The sequence below is a fragment of the Terrapene carolina genome, unplaced genomic scaffold (assembly GCF_002925995.2).
Source record: "Terrapene carolina triunguis isolate 2854851 unplaced genomic scaffold, T_m_triunguis-2.0 Scaffold69, whole genome shotgun sequence".
NCBI lineage: Eukaryota > Metazoa > Chordata > Testudines > Emydidae > Terrapene > Terrapene triunguis.
In genome coordinates, this window is record NW_020664420.1 from 19,955,564 (window position 1) to 19,972,446 (window position 16,883).

General features: G+C 42.9%; 1 protein-coding gene across 1 annotated transcript in view; it reads left to right on the top strand.

Moving 5' to 3' along the window:
* The window catches only part of EGFLAM (EGF like, fibronectin type III and laminin G domains), a 128,774-nt gene that overhangs the window by 61,917 nt on the left and 49,974 nt on the right, over positions 1-16,883 (top strand). Inside the window, exons 8-9 of the mRNA XM_024198983.2 lie at positions 10,656-10,771; positions 11,044-11,386. Of these exons, the coding sequence (XP_024054751.2) occupies positions 10,656-10,771; positions 11,044-11,386 (459 nt within the window). The remainder of the gene's footprint in view (positions 1-10,655; positions 10,772-11,043; positions 11,387-16,883) is intronic.

Below are 16,883 nucleotides of genomic sequence, written 5' to 3' on the forward strand. Positions count from 1 at the left end.
CCCCTGGCCCACACAGGCTGAAAAAGCTGCTGACAAAGCCAGTACATGTGAAAGCCTCCATTCGTTCTCTGTACCGATGGCCAACAATGGTAACATCCTCCAAGAGTCTGCTGGGTTGAGACTTTTAAAGATTAAAAAGGGCTCGTAGACACCCAATTTCCATTTGAAGGTCAATGGGAGTTGGCTGCTTAACTGCCATTTTTGCCTTTGAAAATCTCTCCTATGTCGCCAGTGCCTATCAGCTCCAATGTCCAATGCATGGGCAAACAGTGATGTTCTGTTACCATCATTATGTATCGTCCCTTTTACTGTCACCGGGGTTTATCAGCGGGCTCTCCAATGCTGTGTATGCCCATTTTGTGCAATGTTCCTATATGTAGACATCCCGGTTTACTGCTGTTCAGAATAATAATAGTACCTTAACTTACAGTGTCCAAGACACTCATAGAGGTGTTAATCATTAGATTTATTTAAACTGCCCAAGTTAAATAATTGTTTGTCTTGAATGCTAATTTGGGAATGTTGCACTTTCTGAATAACATTCCAGTCTGTTGAAATTGAGTAATGGAACTGACATGACATTAATCTGGAAAGAGTAGGGAAAACAACATTAATACATCAGAAATCTGTACATGTAACTACAACAGGAAGGTGTGAATGAGTTAGCTGTCAGCACTGCCCAGTCCCTCAAAGGCTCAGTCACAAAGTCAGGTACAGTACATATAAGACTTCTGATTTTAAATTTTAACTGATAAAAAACCAATAAAACATCCACAAAAAGAAAGAGAAGTTGGTGTTTATCCAATAAACACCAGAACAACACTGGAAATGATCACTTGTGTTTAAGGGCTTGTCTACACAGAACAGTAATACATGCTATGAGGGTGTGATTTCTAAAGCACACTAATGTATTGTGCTGCATGTACTCCACCTCTCCGAGAGGAATAGCGAGTATTGCTACTAATGTATTGTAGATAAATTGGTCTGTGTGTGAAGACCTTGATAGCACACACACTAAAGGCTTCCTAATGCACTTTAACATATTGATGTTTGCATCAGCACAACATTAAACATTACAAAGATTGCTCATTACAGCAGCATATACTGTCATGTATATAATATACATTACAATCATATACAAAGATCCCTGAAAACTCCTGATTTTTGGACATCCTACATAAAATTAAAAAATTGCTAAAAATACCCTCCACCCCAATAAAATTAATAAACTCCAAAAAACAGAAGCCATCAATGTACATACACTGAACTTACAATACTTCATTACAGAGGTCTAACATGGCCAGAAGATGCACAGAAGTCTAACAAATCCCTCCAGCAATCTCCATTGGAAATCAGAGTAGAGATCTACAGGTAGTGAAATACCCACCCACCTCTAGTTCACATCTAGCCATAGTTACCCTGACCCAATCGACTGAAATAAAATATCAGCAGAAACTCTGGTAGGATGGGTTTATGTAAATCAAGTCAATTTGAATCACCAAGTGGAAAGCCTCAGTTTAAATAATCGATTTTAATCAACTTTTCCATTTGTACTTCAGTTATTTTCTGAACAAAGGCACATTCTTATTGGTTGATATAACCATTAAAACGTGTTGATTTACAACTAAATAGAGCCTTTACACTAGATTTGGTACATCTTTTTGCTACCTAGGAGGGCACCCTATGTACATTTATTTAAACAATGATATAGCTTAATATTTTCAGATTCTTATTGTCCATTTTTAGTATGTTAGAAAATGGTGAATGATATATTTCATATTTACTAGATAATTAACTTTTTGCTGATTTGTGTCAAGCCATTAGGATGGTAACTGGAATTTAATTAAACACAACAAAACCGCAAATGATATTTATTTTTATTAAACAACACAACCTTAAATGTTTTGGATGCATAAACTTCAGTATTTTTCCATGAGCTGGAAAGTAAGTTTACATCGTGGTTGGTATCATAAATATTCATAAGTTGAAAACTGAGCCAATCAGAGGTTAGGTAGGGAGAAGCTATAAAATAAGAGAATGAAACCACCCAGGTGAGCTCAGTGGTGATGAGATACATGATGGAGTCTCCTGGAGTCAGAGGCTGGGTCCTACTGCCTGTCATGACTTTACCAATCTCTTGCACCTGGTCACACAGCTCCGGGGTCCCCACAGGATCGTACATGACCTATTGTGCCATATTTATAAAGCTTGACCAGTTACATATTTTCCCTGTTTCTTTCTTTAAATAGAAAAGCAACCTTTAACTCAAAGTTTTTGATAGAGACTTGTGGATTCAGCATATATATTTTCTAATGGAATGTTTTAAGATATCATCATAAATTTAGGCATTAACATATTTGGTATTAAATTCAGATTTTGTTTTAAACGGGTTTATTTTAAAAAGAAAAACTTGCTATAGTTTAAATAACAAAAATTAAAAGTCAGATTTAAATGGAAAAAAAATATGGATTTTTTTTTAAAATACTGATTTTAATCCACCCTGAACTCCAAAGAAGACAGTGTTACTGCAAAGGTTATTTCATTGCCAGCAAATTGGCATGTCTTATACTGAAGCACCTTTTCTCTTTTAAGTTTTGCGTCCTAGGAAGTGGTATTACTTCAAAGAGCAAATAGTAGTCTCATCCTCCCCCCCCTTCCTCTCCTTTGTCTACACTGGTGCACATACTCCATGCTTATGCCTGTTCCCCAGACCCATGCTGTGTGTCCACATATGCTATGCTGGACCCGGGTACACACACCCCCATGTCCATACTGCTGCTATACTGTTTCAGAGGTGGTATCCCAGGGTTCTGTGCATCACACAGAGACACTCTAGGAACTGCTTTGCTGTGTGCTCTTGGTACTGTCCCCAGTTTTCACGTATTTGTAGGTGCCAGTTTGTGACCATGTCTCCCTCCAGCCAAACTGGGTAGAAGACATGGTTGGAGCAATGGGATGATGATGTGGTTCTGCTCCTGCTCCTTATTGTGAGACAAATGTTTATGTAGTGGAGAAGGCTATCAGTGAGATGCTGGGTGGAATTTGGGCAGAACTTTGTGACATGTCAAAGATTGCTGACATTGTAAGTGAATGACAATTCATTCAGCTCCTATGGCACAGATATGGTGAATGCTGGTGTTGCCCAGGGGTGGACCATTCCTTCTGGTGCAGGAGAACCAGCACAGAGTGGTGGGATCACATTGATTTGGAACCTGGGATGACAAGCAGTGGCTTCAGAACATCTGAAGGAGGAAATAGAGCTTCATTGAGCTGTATGAGGATCTTGCACCACACCTCTGCATTGCCAGAACTCTCAGTTCAGGGAAGCCATACAGGTGCAGAAGCAGGTGGCTATAGCCCTGTGGAAGCTGTCAACACCAAACAGCTATAGGTCCACTACAAACCACTTTGGGGTTGGAAACTCCATTGATGAGATCATGGTTGTGCAGGAGTCTCAAGTGTTTCCTGGCACTGGGCTGGAGTTCACTCAATGACCCCCTGCTCCAGACTCTGAAATGTTCTGGTACTGGTGTATGTTCCTGCTGCTCTGGGTGAATTCATGGAGGACAGTGTATTCTCCATCCGGCCCACCACCATCACTCCCGTTTTGCTCCTCCTCCTCCTCCTCCTCCTCCCCCCCCACACTGGCTCTGAAGTGTCCATGGTGATGCTCGGAGTGGAGGTGGGGTTAACCCCAAGTATCACATCCAGCTCTTTGTAGAATCGGCAGGTCGCGGGGGGAGCACCCAAGTGGCCGTTTGCATCGTGGGCTTTACGGTAGGCACTCCGCAGCTCCTTCACTTTAATCCTGCACTGCAGGGCATCCCGATCATGGCCCCTTTCCATCATGTCCCTTGATACCTTCCCGAAGGTATCATAATTCCTATGGCTGGAGCGCAGCTGGGACTGTACAGCTTCCTCTCCCCAAACACTGATGAGGTCCAGCAACTCGCCATTGCTCCATGCTGGGGCTCGCTTGGCGCGTGGAGGCATTGTCACCTGGAAAGATTCGCTGATTGCACTCCACACCACGCCGGGCTGAGCGAACAGGAAAGGGGATTTTTAAAATTCCCAGGGAATGTAAAGGGTCGGTCACATGGTTGGTTACCTGAGGCCAGGGCAGTAGAGTTTGAACTGATGACCAGAGTGGCTAGAACAGGCATTGTGGGATACTGCCGAGTAATTCTGGAGACCATTCACAGCGCATTGGGCGGCCACACTGGCATGGCAGCGCAATACTCGCTATTCCTCTCGGAGAGGTGGAGTACATGCAGCGCTGCAACCATGGAGATACAGCGCTGCAAATGCCTTGCCAGTGTGGACGGAGAGTGAGTTACAGAGCTGGGGGAGCCTTTACAGCGCTGTAACTCGCAAGTGTAGCCAAGGCCTAAGAGAAGATTGTATTCCTAAGAGCTGCTAACAGTGTCACCTGATGTGATAGACCTCCCAGAATCATTGCAAATAGAACATCTGGCCTTGATTACCTGCAAAGAGCTTATTCATTATATAATAATACAGTGTGGTTGGTTTTATGTTACAATTATCCGCATGCAGAGAGGGGACAAAGGGAAATGTTAACCATGGAGTTAACTTGAGTCCTAACTATATATTGATTTTTGTATTGGAAAGAAATGATGTAATATTTTGCTTTAGTTAATTTTATTGTATATTTTTGTATCTGTGTTCTGGTACAGCATCTACCACAGGGGGGTCCTGGTCCGTGACTGGGGCTCATAGTTGCTACAGTAATACAATAAATAAATAAAAATATTTCCTTAATGACAGATGTAAAGATACTTCAGATATTTTTCAATGTATTTATTTTTCCAGTATATTAAAACACACGTTTTAGAGATGGCTCTGGGTACATATATACTTTCTCAAAACCAACATATTTCAAATATCAAATGTAACAATTACAAAAATAATAAATTCTCTCACAGAATCAAATAAGCAAAGTAGCCCCACCTGCAGCTCTCATGCCTTTGCCCCTATGCTGCAGCCTGGGAAAACAGATGGAATTTTTACTGTGGCCTGGAGGTCAACAGTCTTCGGCTTCATCATACCAGCAGGGGAAGTGAATTCTACTCAGGACTTTTCACTGCAAATATTCTGCCACCTGCCTTTTAGGGCAAACACTTCAACAGTGTCCACTAATTCTGGGTGCATCATTTTTTCAGGGACTAGCCATCTCAAGCTGGCTACTTGAAAAATGAGTTACACCAAGAATCAGCTGCCCCTTTTGAAAAAGGCTGGCCCAGATATTTAAACCTGGAGTGTCTAAGTTTGAACTCATCTGAGCTCTTGCACAGGGAAAGAGGCGATCTTTCAGGTAGTTAGGATTAATGGATTAGTATTATTGTTCCCATTATATAGACAGGAAAAGTAAGCCAGTGTTGGGATCCAGTGATTTCTCTAAGTGAATCATTGACAGGAATAGAGTTCAGTCTCCTGATCATTAAACAAAGTTGCCTTCCGTGTATTTTGATGTTAGAACTATGTGATCCTCTGAATTGAATGAGTTTGTGGCACCTACATTTAACAAAACTACTTTGAAGCACTTTGCAATCTAGTTCCTACATAATTCTGCTTGTGTTGGTCAATATGCCCATGGCTACTTAATTGGCAATAACAGTTTGTGCCGATTCCTATTTATTTTGAAAAGATTTCTTTGGTATAACTTAATCCCTGATTATTTGGAGAGAGGCTGTTTTATGTCAATGACTCCCTGCAGGTTTTTCAATTAATTATGGAACAGGATTACAAGGCTGGTAGAGGGTCTTAGAGGGTCTTAGATGGGCTTCATCTCCTTGCACACTGGAGCACTGATGTAATGAAATATAGAACATGTTTTTAGTCTCTGTAGTCATTGTTTTGGTATTCACAAAGCACCACTTGGTTTAATCATTCCTGATTTGCCACCCATTATGTGGTGAGCTGTTTGCTAGAGTTATGCAGTGCTCCTAATACATCAGCCAGCACGTGGTTTCTCTTTAAAATACTCCTCTTAGCTTCTTTGTCTTCTGGTTATTTTATATTTGTGTTGCCTCACATGTGGGTATCATGTCATATCATATGATCCAGGATGTGAACTGAAAACTCAGTGGGGTATAAGATAGTCTCATCTTGCTGTGTGAGAATTCACCCCTGTAAATCCAGACACAGCAAGATAAGACTATACCTCCCAGTCTTTGTATTTGTGTTTACAACTGCATCATGCTTTACCTGAGTCATGCACAGATCAGCAGGTAGAGTAATAAGTTACGTGTGCTGGCTGTGACTATCTGGCCTTCTGCTGAGCTTTTCCTTTCTATGTGGATCAAGCACCCCTTAAAGTTTTCCTTACAATTTTCGGTTATTTGAAAAACAAGTTTCTGTTCATTGTCAATTTTGGGTCAGATCCTGCAGTTGTGTCAGGATCCCATTGATCAGCAGGAAATTTTCCTAAGAATTTGGCCCTATATGAGTGGCAATAGGGGGTTGGACTAGGGTAATCTTAGCCAAATGAGAGACCTGTAAGTACTGGGGCCCCTAAGATGCTCCTGTCCCCACAATGCCAAACTTCCACATTCTCTCATTAAGTAAAATGCCACACAAAACCAGCCAGAAGAAGGGCTTTGAAGAAGGACCTTGAAGCAACCTTTTTTTTGACAGCCATAATAAGCCGTGTCTTCTTTGCTCTTCTTCCCAGGCTTTAAATGTTGTGCCTGCTCAATACATTAAAAAGCATTGTCAAGGCAAAATATTTCATCTCTTTTGTGCCTCACATTGACATGGAACATTCTGATCCAAAACCCAAAAAAGATACACACTCTGCCCTCAGAATTGGGCATCTTTTCTAAGTCAGTGACCTTGATTCTGTTCTCATTAAAACTGGTGTCACTCAGGAATATCCATTGTGGTCAGTGGAGTTATACCAGTGCAAAACTAGCATGGAGTCAATACCATACCCAGTGAGTATGTATCTGGAGGCCGAAGAGGGCTCTAACATTTTTCCTGTATGTGGTAGTAGGAAGGAGTTTGCTTTCTTTCTTTTCATTTTATTACAAGTCAGCTTCTGCTATCCTTACGCAGCCAAAACTCCCATTAAAATTGGTAGAAGCTTTGCTTGAGAAAGGAGGGAGTGTCGCAGGATCTGCCCTTTCACGAATATTTCTTATGTAGTCTGCGACCTTTGAATTAGAAAAGGTATGGTACATATGTTAGATATTTTGAATACAGTTTTGATCACATCCCAAGTCATGATTGGTACCATTGTTCCATGTTTCTCTCTGCCCCTCTCCCCAGTTTTGTGACCTATCAACAAATGAGAGGAGTATTGACTGAACTGGGTTGACTTTGAAACAGCTACAGACACACTATATAAGTCCATCTTTTAGAAAGGCAAGCTGCCCCTAGTGAAATTACAGATCTGACATAAAAGCAAAGATATTCCAATGAACTGAGATTGCCTAGATCCAGGGTGAGCTGATGAGAATACTGGCTAGCCATATGCTCCATTTCATTCAAACCACTCCCCAGTATAATGCAGATTTCACTTATAATGTTGCTGCTGTGGCTGTTATTATTTCCTTAGTTTCTCGTGCACACTGATTCTTTTGCAGACATTCATTATAGCTCATAAAACATAATTTGCCAATGGTATAGAGTGGGGAAGGAGGACATCCAGCCAGTGATTGCTTTTACCTCATACAAAGAGCAGAGTGCCTACCTAACTATGGTTAAATTCTGTTCACCCTACTAATATGATTAACCCCACTGGCTACTCACGTGAGTACTGGGAGTAGAAGCTTTCACCAATATTTTTATAACAGATATTTTTCTACTCCCACAATGAAAGCAGGATTAGGCCCAATATATATTATCTCTCTCGTTAACTATAATAATCATCTGTTTCTGAATACATACTGTGGGACAGATTCTACTCTCCCTGACACCGTTGTCAATCCAGAGTCAATACCATTATTTCAGTAATTTACAAGGTATCACGGAAAGCAGAATTTAATCCTTTAACAAAAACCATGAGTGTATTCTGAGTATGTGCATGACTAGTTAACCATGAACTTTTACCAAACTATTAGGAGCTGAAAGTCATATTGTAAACTCAGCAGAGCTACATTTCTAAGATGTAACTCATTTACACTAAATACTTCTAGTTAATATAGGGCTGATGTAATATCTTATTTATAGATAGATATAGATAAGATTGGATTAAAAGCCTTGCACCTTTTCTACAATTATTTGGGCTGGAAACACAGATGCCTTATTATCTCTGCCTAATTGTGTTGTGTGCTAATATAACAGCTTCCACCAATAAATAAAACTAGTACCTAGCATTTTGTGGGCTGCCTTTGGATTGGTAAAGTAGCAGCATGAATATATATCTGGTGAGCATATGTTTGATTTCATAACTGTCTGCAGCCAGAGTTTCTGGGTTGTTGGTGCAGCGGCAGAAAGAGACAGAGCGCTCCAGTTCTGCTAATCATTGTCTGCAAAAAGCTCTGTGCTTGAACTGGCATTTCCCCCTCTGGACTTTAGGTCACTGAGATTCTTTTGCTGTACCCACACTGCAAGAGGAGTTTGTTAGCCAGAACTAGACAAGTACAATCTACGTGATAATGCGGAATGCCTCAGCTCACACTGCGCCTACTGCAGGTCCTTTGAGTCATGTTATCTTTGATCAATTCTATCACTTTGCTCAGTGGAGGAAGTCAAGGCCTCTGTGCTATAAAGTGGCTGGTTGTTTTTTTCATGTTGGCAGCTATCCCTGGTACTGTGTTCTCCTTCAGCGGGTGTTCTTTGGCTGGACAGGCTTTGTAGCTGTACGCTTTGCAATGTAAATTACTATCTCTAACTAGAGAGAGTACAGGTAGTTCTGGGGTCCTAAAATAAGCAAGCACATGCATTCAACCCACACAGAGACTTGACAAAGCATGGATCAGCAGTGGTAGCTTAAATGGCCAATTAAGAACCTAGCATTATGGGGTGTGCATGAAAATACATGTAAAAATGCCTCCGAACTGGTTGTTTTTGTGAGAAAATTATTTTGTGAAAAAAGCAAATCTATGAAAACACTACTGGTGCGTTAGTTACTAAGGGCATGGCTACACTTGCAGATGTAGAGCGCTTTGAGTTAAACCAGCCTTTGTAGAGCGCAGTAGGGAAAGCGCTGCAATCTGTCCACACTGACAGCTGCAAGCGCACTGGCGTGGCCACATTAGCAGCTCTTGCAATGGCCACAGAGAGCAGTTCATTGTGGTAGCTATCCCAGCATGCAAGTGGCTGCAATATGCTTTTCAAATGGGTGGGTGGGTGGGTTGTAGTGTGACAGGGAGTGTGTTGTGTCTATGTGGGGGAAGAGAGAGTGGGTTTTGGGGGGCTGAGAGCATGTCAGCATGCTGTCTTGTAAGTTCAGACCCCCCCCCTGCCTTTCTCTCTCTCACACACAGCATTCCACAGTAATGGTTGCTTTGTCTCAGAGCAGATAAGCATGCTGGCTGTCAAACGGAGCTTTCAAAGGGCATATCCAAAACAATAACAAGAGTGTCCACTTGACATAAGGGGATTATGGGACTTTTCCGGAGGCTGATCAGAGCGCAGTAATGCAACACCTCATTCACACTGACACTGGGGCGCTCCAGTGGGGGCGCATCAAACATTATTCTACTCGCCGAGGTGGAGTACCAGGAGCGCTCTAGCCGTGGAGTCAGAGCACTCTACGTGCCTTGCCAGTGTGGACGAGTAGTGAGCTAGTGCGCCTGGGCTCCTTTAATGCGCTGTAACTCACAAGTGTAGCCAAGCCCTAACTCTCTAGTATTTTAAACCACTGTCAAAAATAAGACTTGTTTGTAATGCCTAATGTCTATCCTGTTAAACTTTGTTGGTTAGGATTACCTATTGTCATTGTTTGTCTAGTATCAAGGTGGGATTGAGGCTATAGAATACATGCAAATAAAGAGAGTCTCTGCCCTGAGATTGCACCATCTGAAATAATGGCCCTTAACCTGTAGTCAGTATAACACTTCGGGTGGTGCACAGAGAGCTGGTTCCTCACATGGTGCTGGCTCACCTCATTTTCAGCTGCTAAATTGCACTTTAAAAAGCTAAAAATACATTAAAGGTGGCATTTTCCAAAGTGCCCAAGTATGACCATTGAAGTAAATGGGAGCAGACTAAGGCCAAAGCTGAGTGCTATTGAAAATCTCACCCTGAATATCTTCCTGCTTTTACTTTTCCAGGTAAGCAGTTGTTGTGGTTAACACAGTGATGATATTCTGTCACCAATAAAGGAGGTAGTGGACCATGCACTCGCAAATGGGGGTGAATTTGTTCAGTGAGACAATATAGCTAGTAAAAATGGGGTCCACACTGAAACTCCCGTCTAAAAGAATGATGTACAGTGCACAGAGTGCAGTGGGACATCCAGAGGAGAGTGTCACTTGGTTTTCTTTATATTTAATTTTTGATGTATTGGCTCTACAGTATGCTTTCCATCTTGACACTGGCACATTTGCTGATTCTTTAAAATGAATGCCAACACCATCCTGGTTCTCATTGTTCTGAGTTAAGACCTGAACTTCTGTGCAGGAATTGATGGCTCTGTGTTGAAAAGAGATAAAATATGTGAACTGAATATGCCAGTTTTGTCTTCACAGGTTCTGAGGAGTTAGGAAGTGGAAGCTATGGGCATCGGTATATCACAGGCACCATAGTCGGTGATGATGATGGATTTGATATTGATGATTCAGACTATGACATTTATATTGAAGAGGTAAATTCAAAGGTTCCAGTTTGGCATTTCTATTTGTATTTATTTTCTAGTGGTATTATAGATAAAGGGACTTGATCCTGTTGGCATATTTAACCTTTAACCTTATGTGCGCAGGTGAAATAAAAGTGGCTTGTTTGTGTCTTTCTCTTCCTTTAGGATGAATTTGTTTCTTCAAATATATTTCTTAGGGGATGTAGCTTTAATTTCCATGGAACATGTTTAATTTTAGCTTGTGACTGTACTAAACTTAAGTTTCTTTTATCTTGCTTTAGCTCAAGCCACTTCCAGCTATCAAAGGAGGCAACAGGAAGTTTTTGGTTGAAACCAAGGTTGCTCCAGGGTCTAGTACAAGGCTCCTTTCCAGGCTAATTACAACCACCTCTGATCCTATTACTTCCCCTGCAACAACTATGCGCTCCATTCCTACAACCACTGCTAGCATCACTACAGCTAAGGCAACCAGAAGGAATGGCATAGCCTCAGCAGTACGGCTGTTTGATCTGTCCTGTGATGAAACCATCTGCTCTGCCGACAGCTTTTGTGTCAATGATTATGATCGGGGCGGTTCTCGGTGTCATTGTAACCTGGGCAAAGGAGGAGAGACTTGCACAGAAGGTAGGTTTTGTGCAGGGCCGGGGCAATTATTCTCCAAGCACAACACAATTCCGTCCTTAGCAACTTGATGGATGGATGGGTTTCTTTTCCTAATTGGCTCCCACAGTTTGCCTCTTATGGTAACCAGTTTGGCAACTACTGATGCTTGCATGGTGGTGATGTTGTTCTGCAGTCTTTGACATTAACATCTCCACTAATCTAAGCTGTGATGAATTGCTCTGCGATAAATTTCTATTCTATTCAGTTCAGTTTATCTGTGGGAAGAAACACAGTTTCATGGTAAACCAACAAAAAATACTCTTATTTAAATGGGGTTTGTTCTTAACAGGGCCCTAAAGGTAATAGTTAGTACCTCAGTCAGCTTCTCTCTCTCAAACACCAACTATCTTGCCTCACTTGCTTGTCCTTCAGCAGGGTGGGGAGAGTGACTTCTATACACTACAGGGAAAGGCTTAATTGAGTAGTTTGTGCACAGTAGTTGTAGCCAGGAATGTCAGAATTCTAGCCCCAGCTCTCTCACCATGTGGTTTTGAGAAAGTTACTTAACCTCCATTCTTACCCACACACTCTAGGGCATTCCACCTTTACTCTTCCATGGACTCAAGGCATGACCTGGTTAATTTAGGCATTCCCACCCTTTCCCAGTTCCTAGGGCTCAGGGCCACCAGTACCCAATTCGTAGGGCTCAGGGCATAATCTTCTGCGGGTTTATGGGGCCTCTTACCAGTGAAAGAGCCTTACACAGTAATATCCTAACCTCTGTTTATTAACAGTTACCAAAACAGAATACATAAACTAAGCATACAATGCTCACCACTCCCAATAAGGCAGACAAACTTTTCCTGGTGGCCAGTCAGGATCAGGTCATCTGGGGTTCCTCCAGCTTCTGCACGATATAGTTGGCAGGATGTTGAGATCTGGCAGCTCTGATCTTGGGCTGTGTCCTGGAGTTAAGTTCCAAAGAACTTCCTTTTGGACCCCAGTTTATGTAGTTAAACTTGAGTGCTGCTTAGCTCTACCTTCACCAATCATTGTAAACCAAAATACTACAAAACAGTGTTTTTCACCAATTCTAGCCCATTACGAGACTATTCGTTAACCAATCGGACTCCACCATTGTAGTTGAATTAAATCTTGCAAAATTAGTTACACAACAGATAGAAACAATCAAAGAACCAGACAGAGACCATACAGATAAACAATAGAGAAGGAGGGACCATAAAGGCAAAACAATAAAGAAGTATTGTTTTCACAATCACAACTGTTGATAAGTGATTCCTTGCCAGACAAAATGCTATCAAAGTGTTCTTTAAACATTTTAAGATCTGTTTCTTTATCTGGTGATGGTGGGTCCTATTAGGACCGGAGTGCCTTCTTCACAGCCCAGTATTACATTGTTTTAATGTAATTTAGATGAAATGTGAGGATGTGACTTTCTGCTTTTTAGCTCATGGTGGCTGCTGTCCTAATGTGGCTGCAGAAAAAGGCCTCAGATGTTAGACCATGTCTCATTTTCTCCTTCTGGAAAACAATGATTGTCACAACCAGGTCCAGTCCTGCTCTTTAAACTGACACCAAGCTGTGTGATTGTGACGGGTTGGGTCACAGAAACCTCTTTGGGAACTGCCACCTGATGTACCTAGACTACCTCTGAGCCCGTTTTCCCTGCCAGCGTGGGACTTCAGTACCTTGCCTTGTTTGAGCCAGACACACTTGCCTGCTGCAAACACAGATCCAAGTCTGAACCATGTCCCCCATAAGCTACCGGCTTAACTGAAAACAGCTTAAGAAGTGCTCCTATCTCCAGCACTCAGATACCCAGCTCCCAATGGGGTCCAAACCTCAAATAAATCCGTTTTACCCTGAATAAAGCTTAAGGGCAAACTCATAAATTGTTCATCCTCTATATCACTGATAGAGAGAGATTCACAGCTGTTTGCCCTCCCTTCCCCCCCCCCATATTAATACATACTCTGGGTTAATTAATAAGTAAAAAGTGATTTTATTAAATACAAAAAGTAGGATTTAAGTGGTTCCAAGTAATAACAGACAGAACAAAGTAAATTACCAAACAAAATAAAATAAAACGCGCAAGTCTAAGCCTAATACAGTAGGAAACAATGCAGGTAAATCTCACCCTCAGAGATGTTCCAATAAGCTTCTTTGACAGACTAGCCTTGTGTGATAACATCCAACTGCTGAATCCAAGTACTACTAAGCTCCCTGGGTCTGGGTAGTGAGGATCACTGTTCCTAGTTCTGGGTCTCTTGGATGTACTCCATAGCAAGGGCGTCAGAGCCTTCCCCAAACCCCCTGAGGTCCCACCACCCGAGGCCCCGGCCAAGCCGGAAGCCAGAGCGGGGCTGGGGAGCCCACCCCCCAACTGGGGCAGGTTGGAGGGCTGAAAGCAGTCCCCTGTCCGTGTCCCCGCCCTCTGTGTCCCCCGCCCAGGGCAGGTGGAGGGACTCAGGCTCCCCACAGCTGCCCACATGGCTCTCCCTGACCCGGCTCCAGCCAGGTGGGGTCCTCAGAGCTGCAGCCCGGCCATGATAAGAGTTGCGTGGGCAGTTGTGGGGAGCCTTGGTGGACCCTCCACCTGCCCACGGTGCGGGGGGTTTGAGCAGCCCCCGGCTTGTGTCCCCGCACCCTGGGCCCCCCGTCCAGGGCAGGTGGAGGGTTTGCGGCTCCCCTGCCTGTGTGGCTCTTACCATGGCCAGGCTGTGGCTCCGAGGGTGAGGCTCATCTGTCCCTTTGACCACTACCCTATGCTGCTCATCCACATGGGAACTAGTAATGCTGCCAGGTGTGGCTCTGAGCAGATCAGCAGTGACTGTGGCATGAAGGGACAAAATCAGAAAGGCTAAGCCATCAAATGAGTTACACCTAGCAAGGTACATAGAAGGTAATAAGAAGAGGTTCTTTAAATACATTAGGAACAAGAGCAAGATGAAGGAAAGTGTAGTTTCTCTACTTAGTGTGGAAGGTGAGCTAATAATAGATGACATCAAAAAAGCTGAGTTCTTTAATGCCTATTTTGCTTAAGTCTTCACTAAAAAGGTTAATGGTGATCAGATACTCAACCCAGTTAATATTAATGAAAAAGGGGAAGGAAGACAAGCCAAAACAGGGAAAGAACAGGTTAAAGAATATTTCAATACGTTGGATTTATTCAGGTCAGTAGGGCCCGATGAAATTCATCCTAGAGCGCTTAAGGAACTAGCTGAAGCAATCTCAGAACTGTTAGCAACTATCTTTGAGAATTCATGGCGGAAGAGTGAGGTCCCAGTGGACTTGAGAATGGCAAACATAATACCTATCCTTAAAAGAGGGAACAAAGAGGATCTGGGGAACTACAGACCAGTCAGCCTAACTTCAATTCCTGGAAGGATACTGGAACATATCATTAAACAGTCAGTTTGTAAGTACTTAGAGGATAATAGAGTTATAATAAATAGCCAACATGGATTTGTCAAGAACACATCATACCAAACCAACCTAATTAGCACTGACCCCCGCACTTGGTAAGGCAACTCCCATCTTTTCATGTGCTGTATATTTATACCTGCTTACTGTATTTTTCACTCCATGCATCTGATGAAGTGGGTTATATCCCACGAAAACTTATGCCCAAATAAATTTGTTAGGGTATGTCTACACTACCCATGTTACAGTGCAGCCATGGCAGCACTATGACGTGGGCAGTATAGACACGCTTTATCGCTGGGGGAGAGCTCTCGCAGCGATAAAAAAAAAACCACCCCTAATGAGCAGTGGTAGTTTTACGCCAGGAGCGTGGCTCCCAGCGATAAAGCGCTGTCTATACTGGCGCTTTTCAGCGCTAAAACTTTTGTCGCTCGGGGGTGTGTGTGTGTTTTTTCACACCCTTGAGCAACAAAGTTTTAGCGCTGAAAGTGGCAGTGTAGACACAGCCTAAGTCTAAAGGCATGGCTACACTTGCAGATGTAGAGCGCTGTGAGTTAAACCCGCCTTCCTAGAGCACAGTAGGGAAAGCGCTGCAATCTATCCACACTGACAGCTGCAAGCGCACTGGCGTGGCCACATTTGCGGCACTTCCAGCGGCGTTGGGAGCGGTGCATTATGGGCAGCTATCCCAGCATGCAAGTGACTGCAACGTGCTTTTCAAATGGGGGTGGGGTGGGGTGGAGTGTGACAGGGAGTGTGTTGTGTGTATGTGGGGGGAGAGAGAGTGGGTTTTTGGGGTGCTGAGAGTGTGTCAGGATGCTGTCTTGTAAGTTCAAACTCCCTCTCTCCCTCCCCCACCACACTCATTCAAAGGAAACAGTAAACGTTTGCTTTTTCTCTGCTGGCTTCTCCGAAATGGAGCTTTGAAAGGGCATTTCCACATTCCTGCAGCCGATTTCACAACAATGACAAGAGTGGCCACTTGACTTAAGGGGATTATGGGACATTTCCGGAGGCTGATCGCAGCGTAGTAACGCAACACCTCGTTCATACTGGTACCGCTGCGCTCCAACGGGGGTGCAGCAAACATTATTCCAATCGCCGAGGTGGAGTACCAGCAGCGCTGTAGCTGCAGAGTCAGAGCGCTCTACGTGCCTTGCCAGTGGACGGGGAGTGAGCTAGTGCACCCGGGCCTGCTTTATTGCGCTGTAACTCGCAAGTGTAGCCAAGGCCTAAGGTGTCACAAGGACTCCTCGGTTGTTCATTCTGAGTCAGTGGCCCTACTGGTTGCAATCCTTGTTTCACCAGGGGAGAGCCATTAACTGCTGATGGCCCTTGATAGCTTTATAACAGCTTTTCACACATAGCTTCCCCACTCGTGTCAAGTTCTAACAATGAATACTCACAGCCACAATCAAAGGTTACAGTCCTAAATGGCATTCACAAACCAAATGAAATGTATAAGTTGACTTAGACAAATCCCACATTCTGTCACAGTGATAACAGTACTTGCAAACCCAGAGGTTATTGTTTAACATTTGTTCATCTTTGGAAATGGGAATTGCTCTGTATTACTATGATTACTCTCACAAGTGTGGTCCCATCTGTTAAGGATCCTTACCTTTCCAGTTTGTCACCACAACAGAGCACTTGTATGCATGATTAAGATGAGATGCACACTGCATTTTCTTGTACAGGTGTCACATCAGAAGTCATGGCACTATACATTGTATGATTTAGTTGATTATATGCATTTACTCTCCTTACTTCAATGAACAGTAGCAGTTCTTGGGGAAAGTTCAATCTGCAAAGCAACTATTGTGACAATAGCTGATGGAACAGCTATAGATGTAATTTTATTTTATTTTTTTGCCATAATGCCCAAGCCTGTGAAGTTATGGAATTCTTATGGATGTCACATAATTATATAAAGCTAGTGGAGCTGGAGCTGTTAATCTGAGTCTAGAATCAATTCTCTTTAATGGAGTATTTATCCCCAGGTGTCCTAACCAGATCATGCACTAATACTGCACAGTAGTGATCTTCCCCTCATGAGCCATCATCACATGTTAAA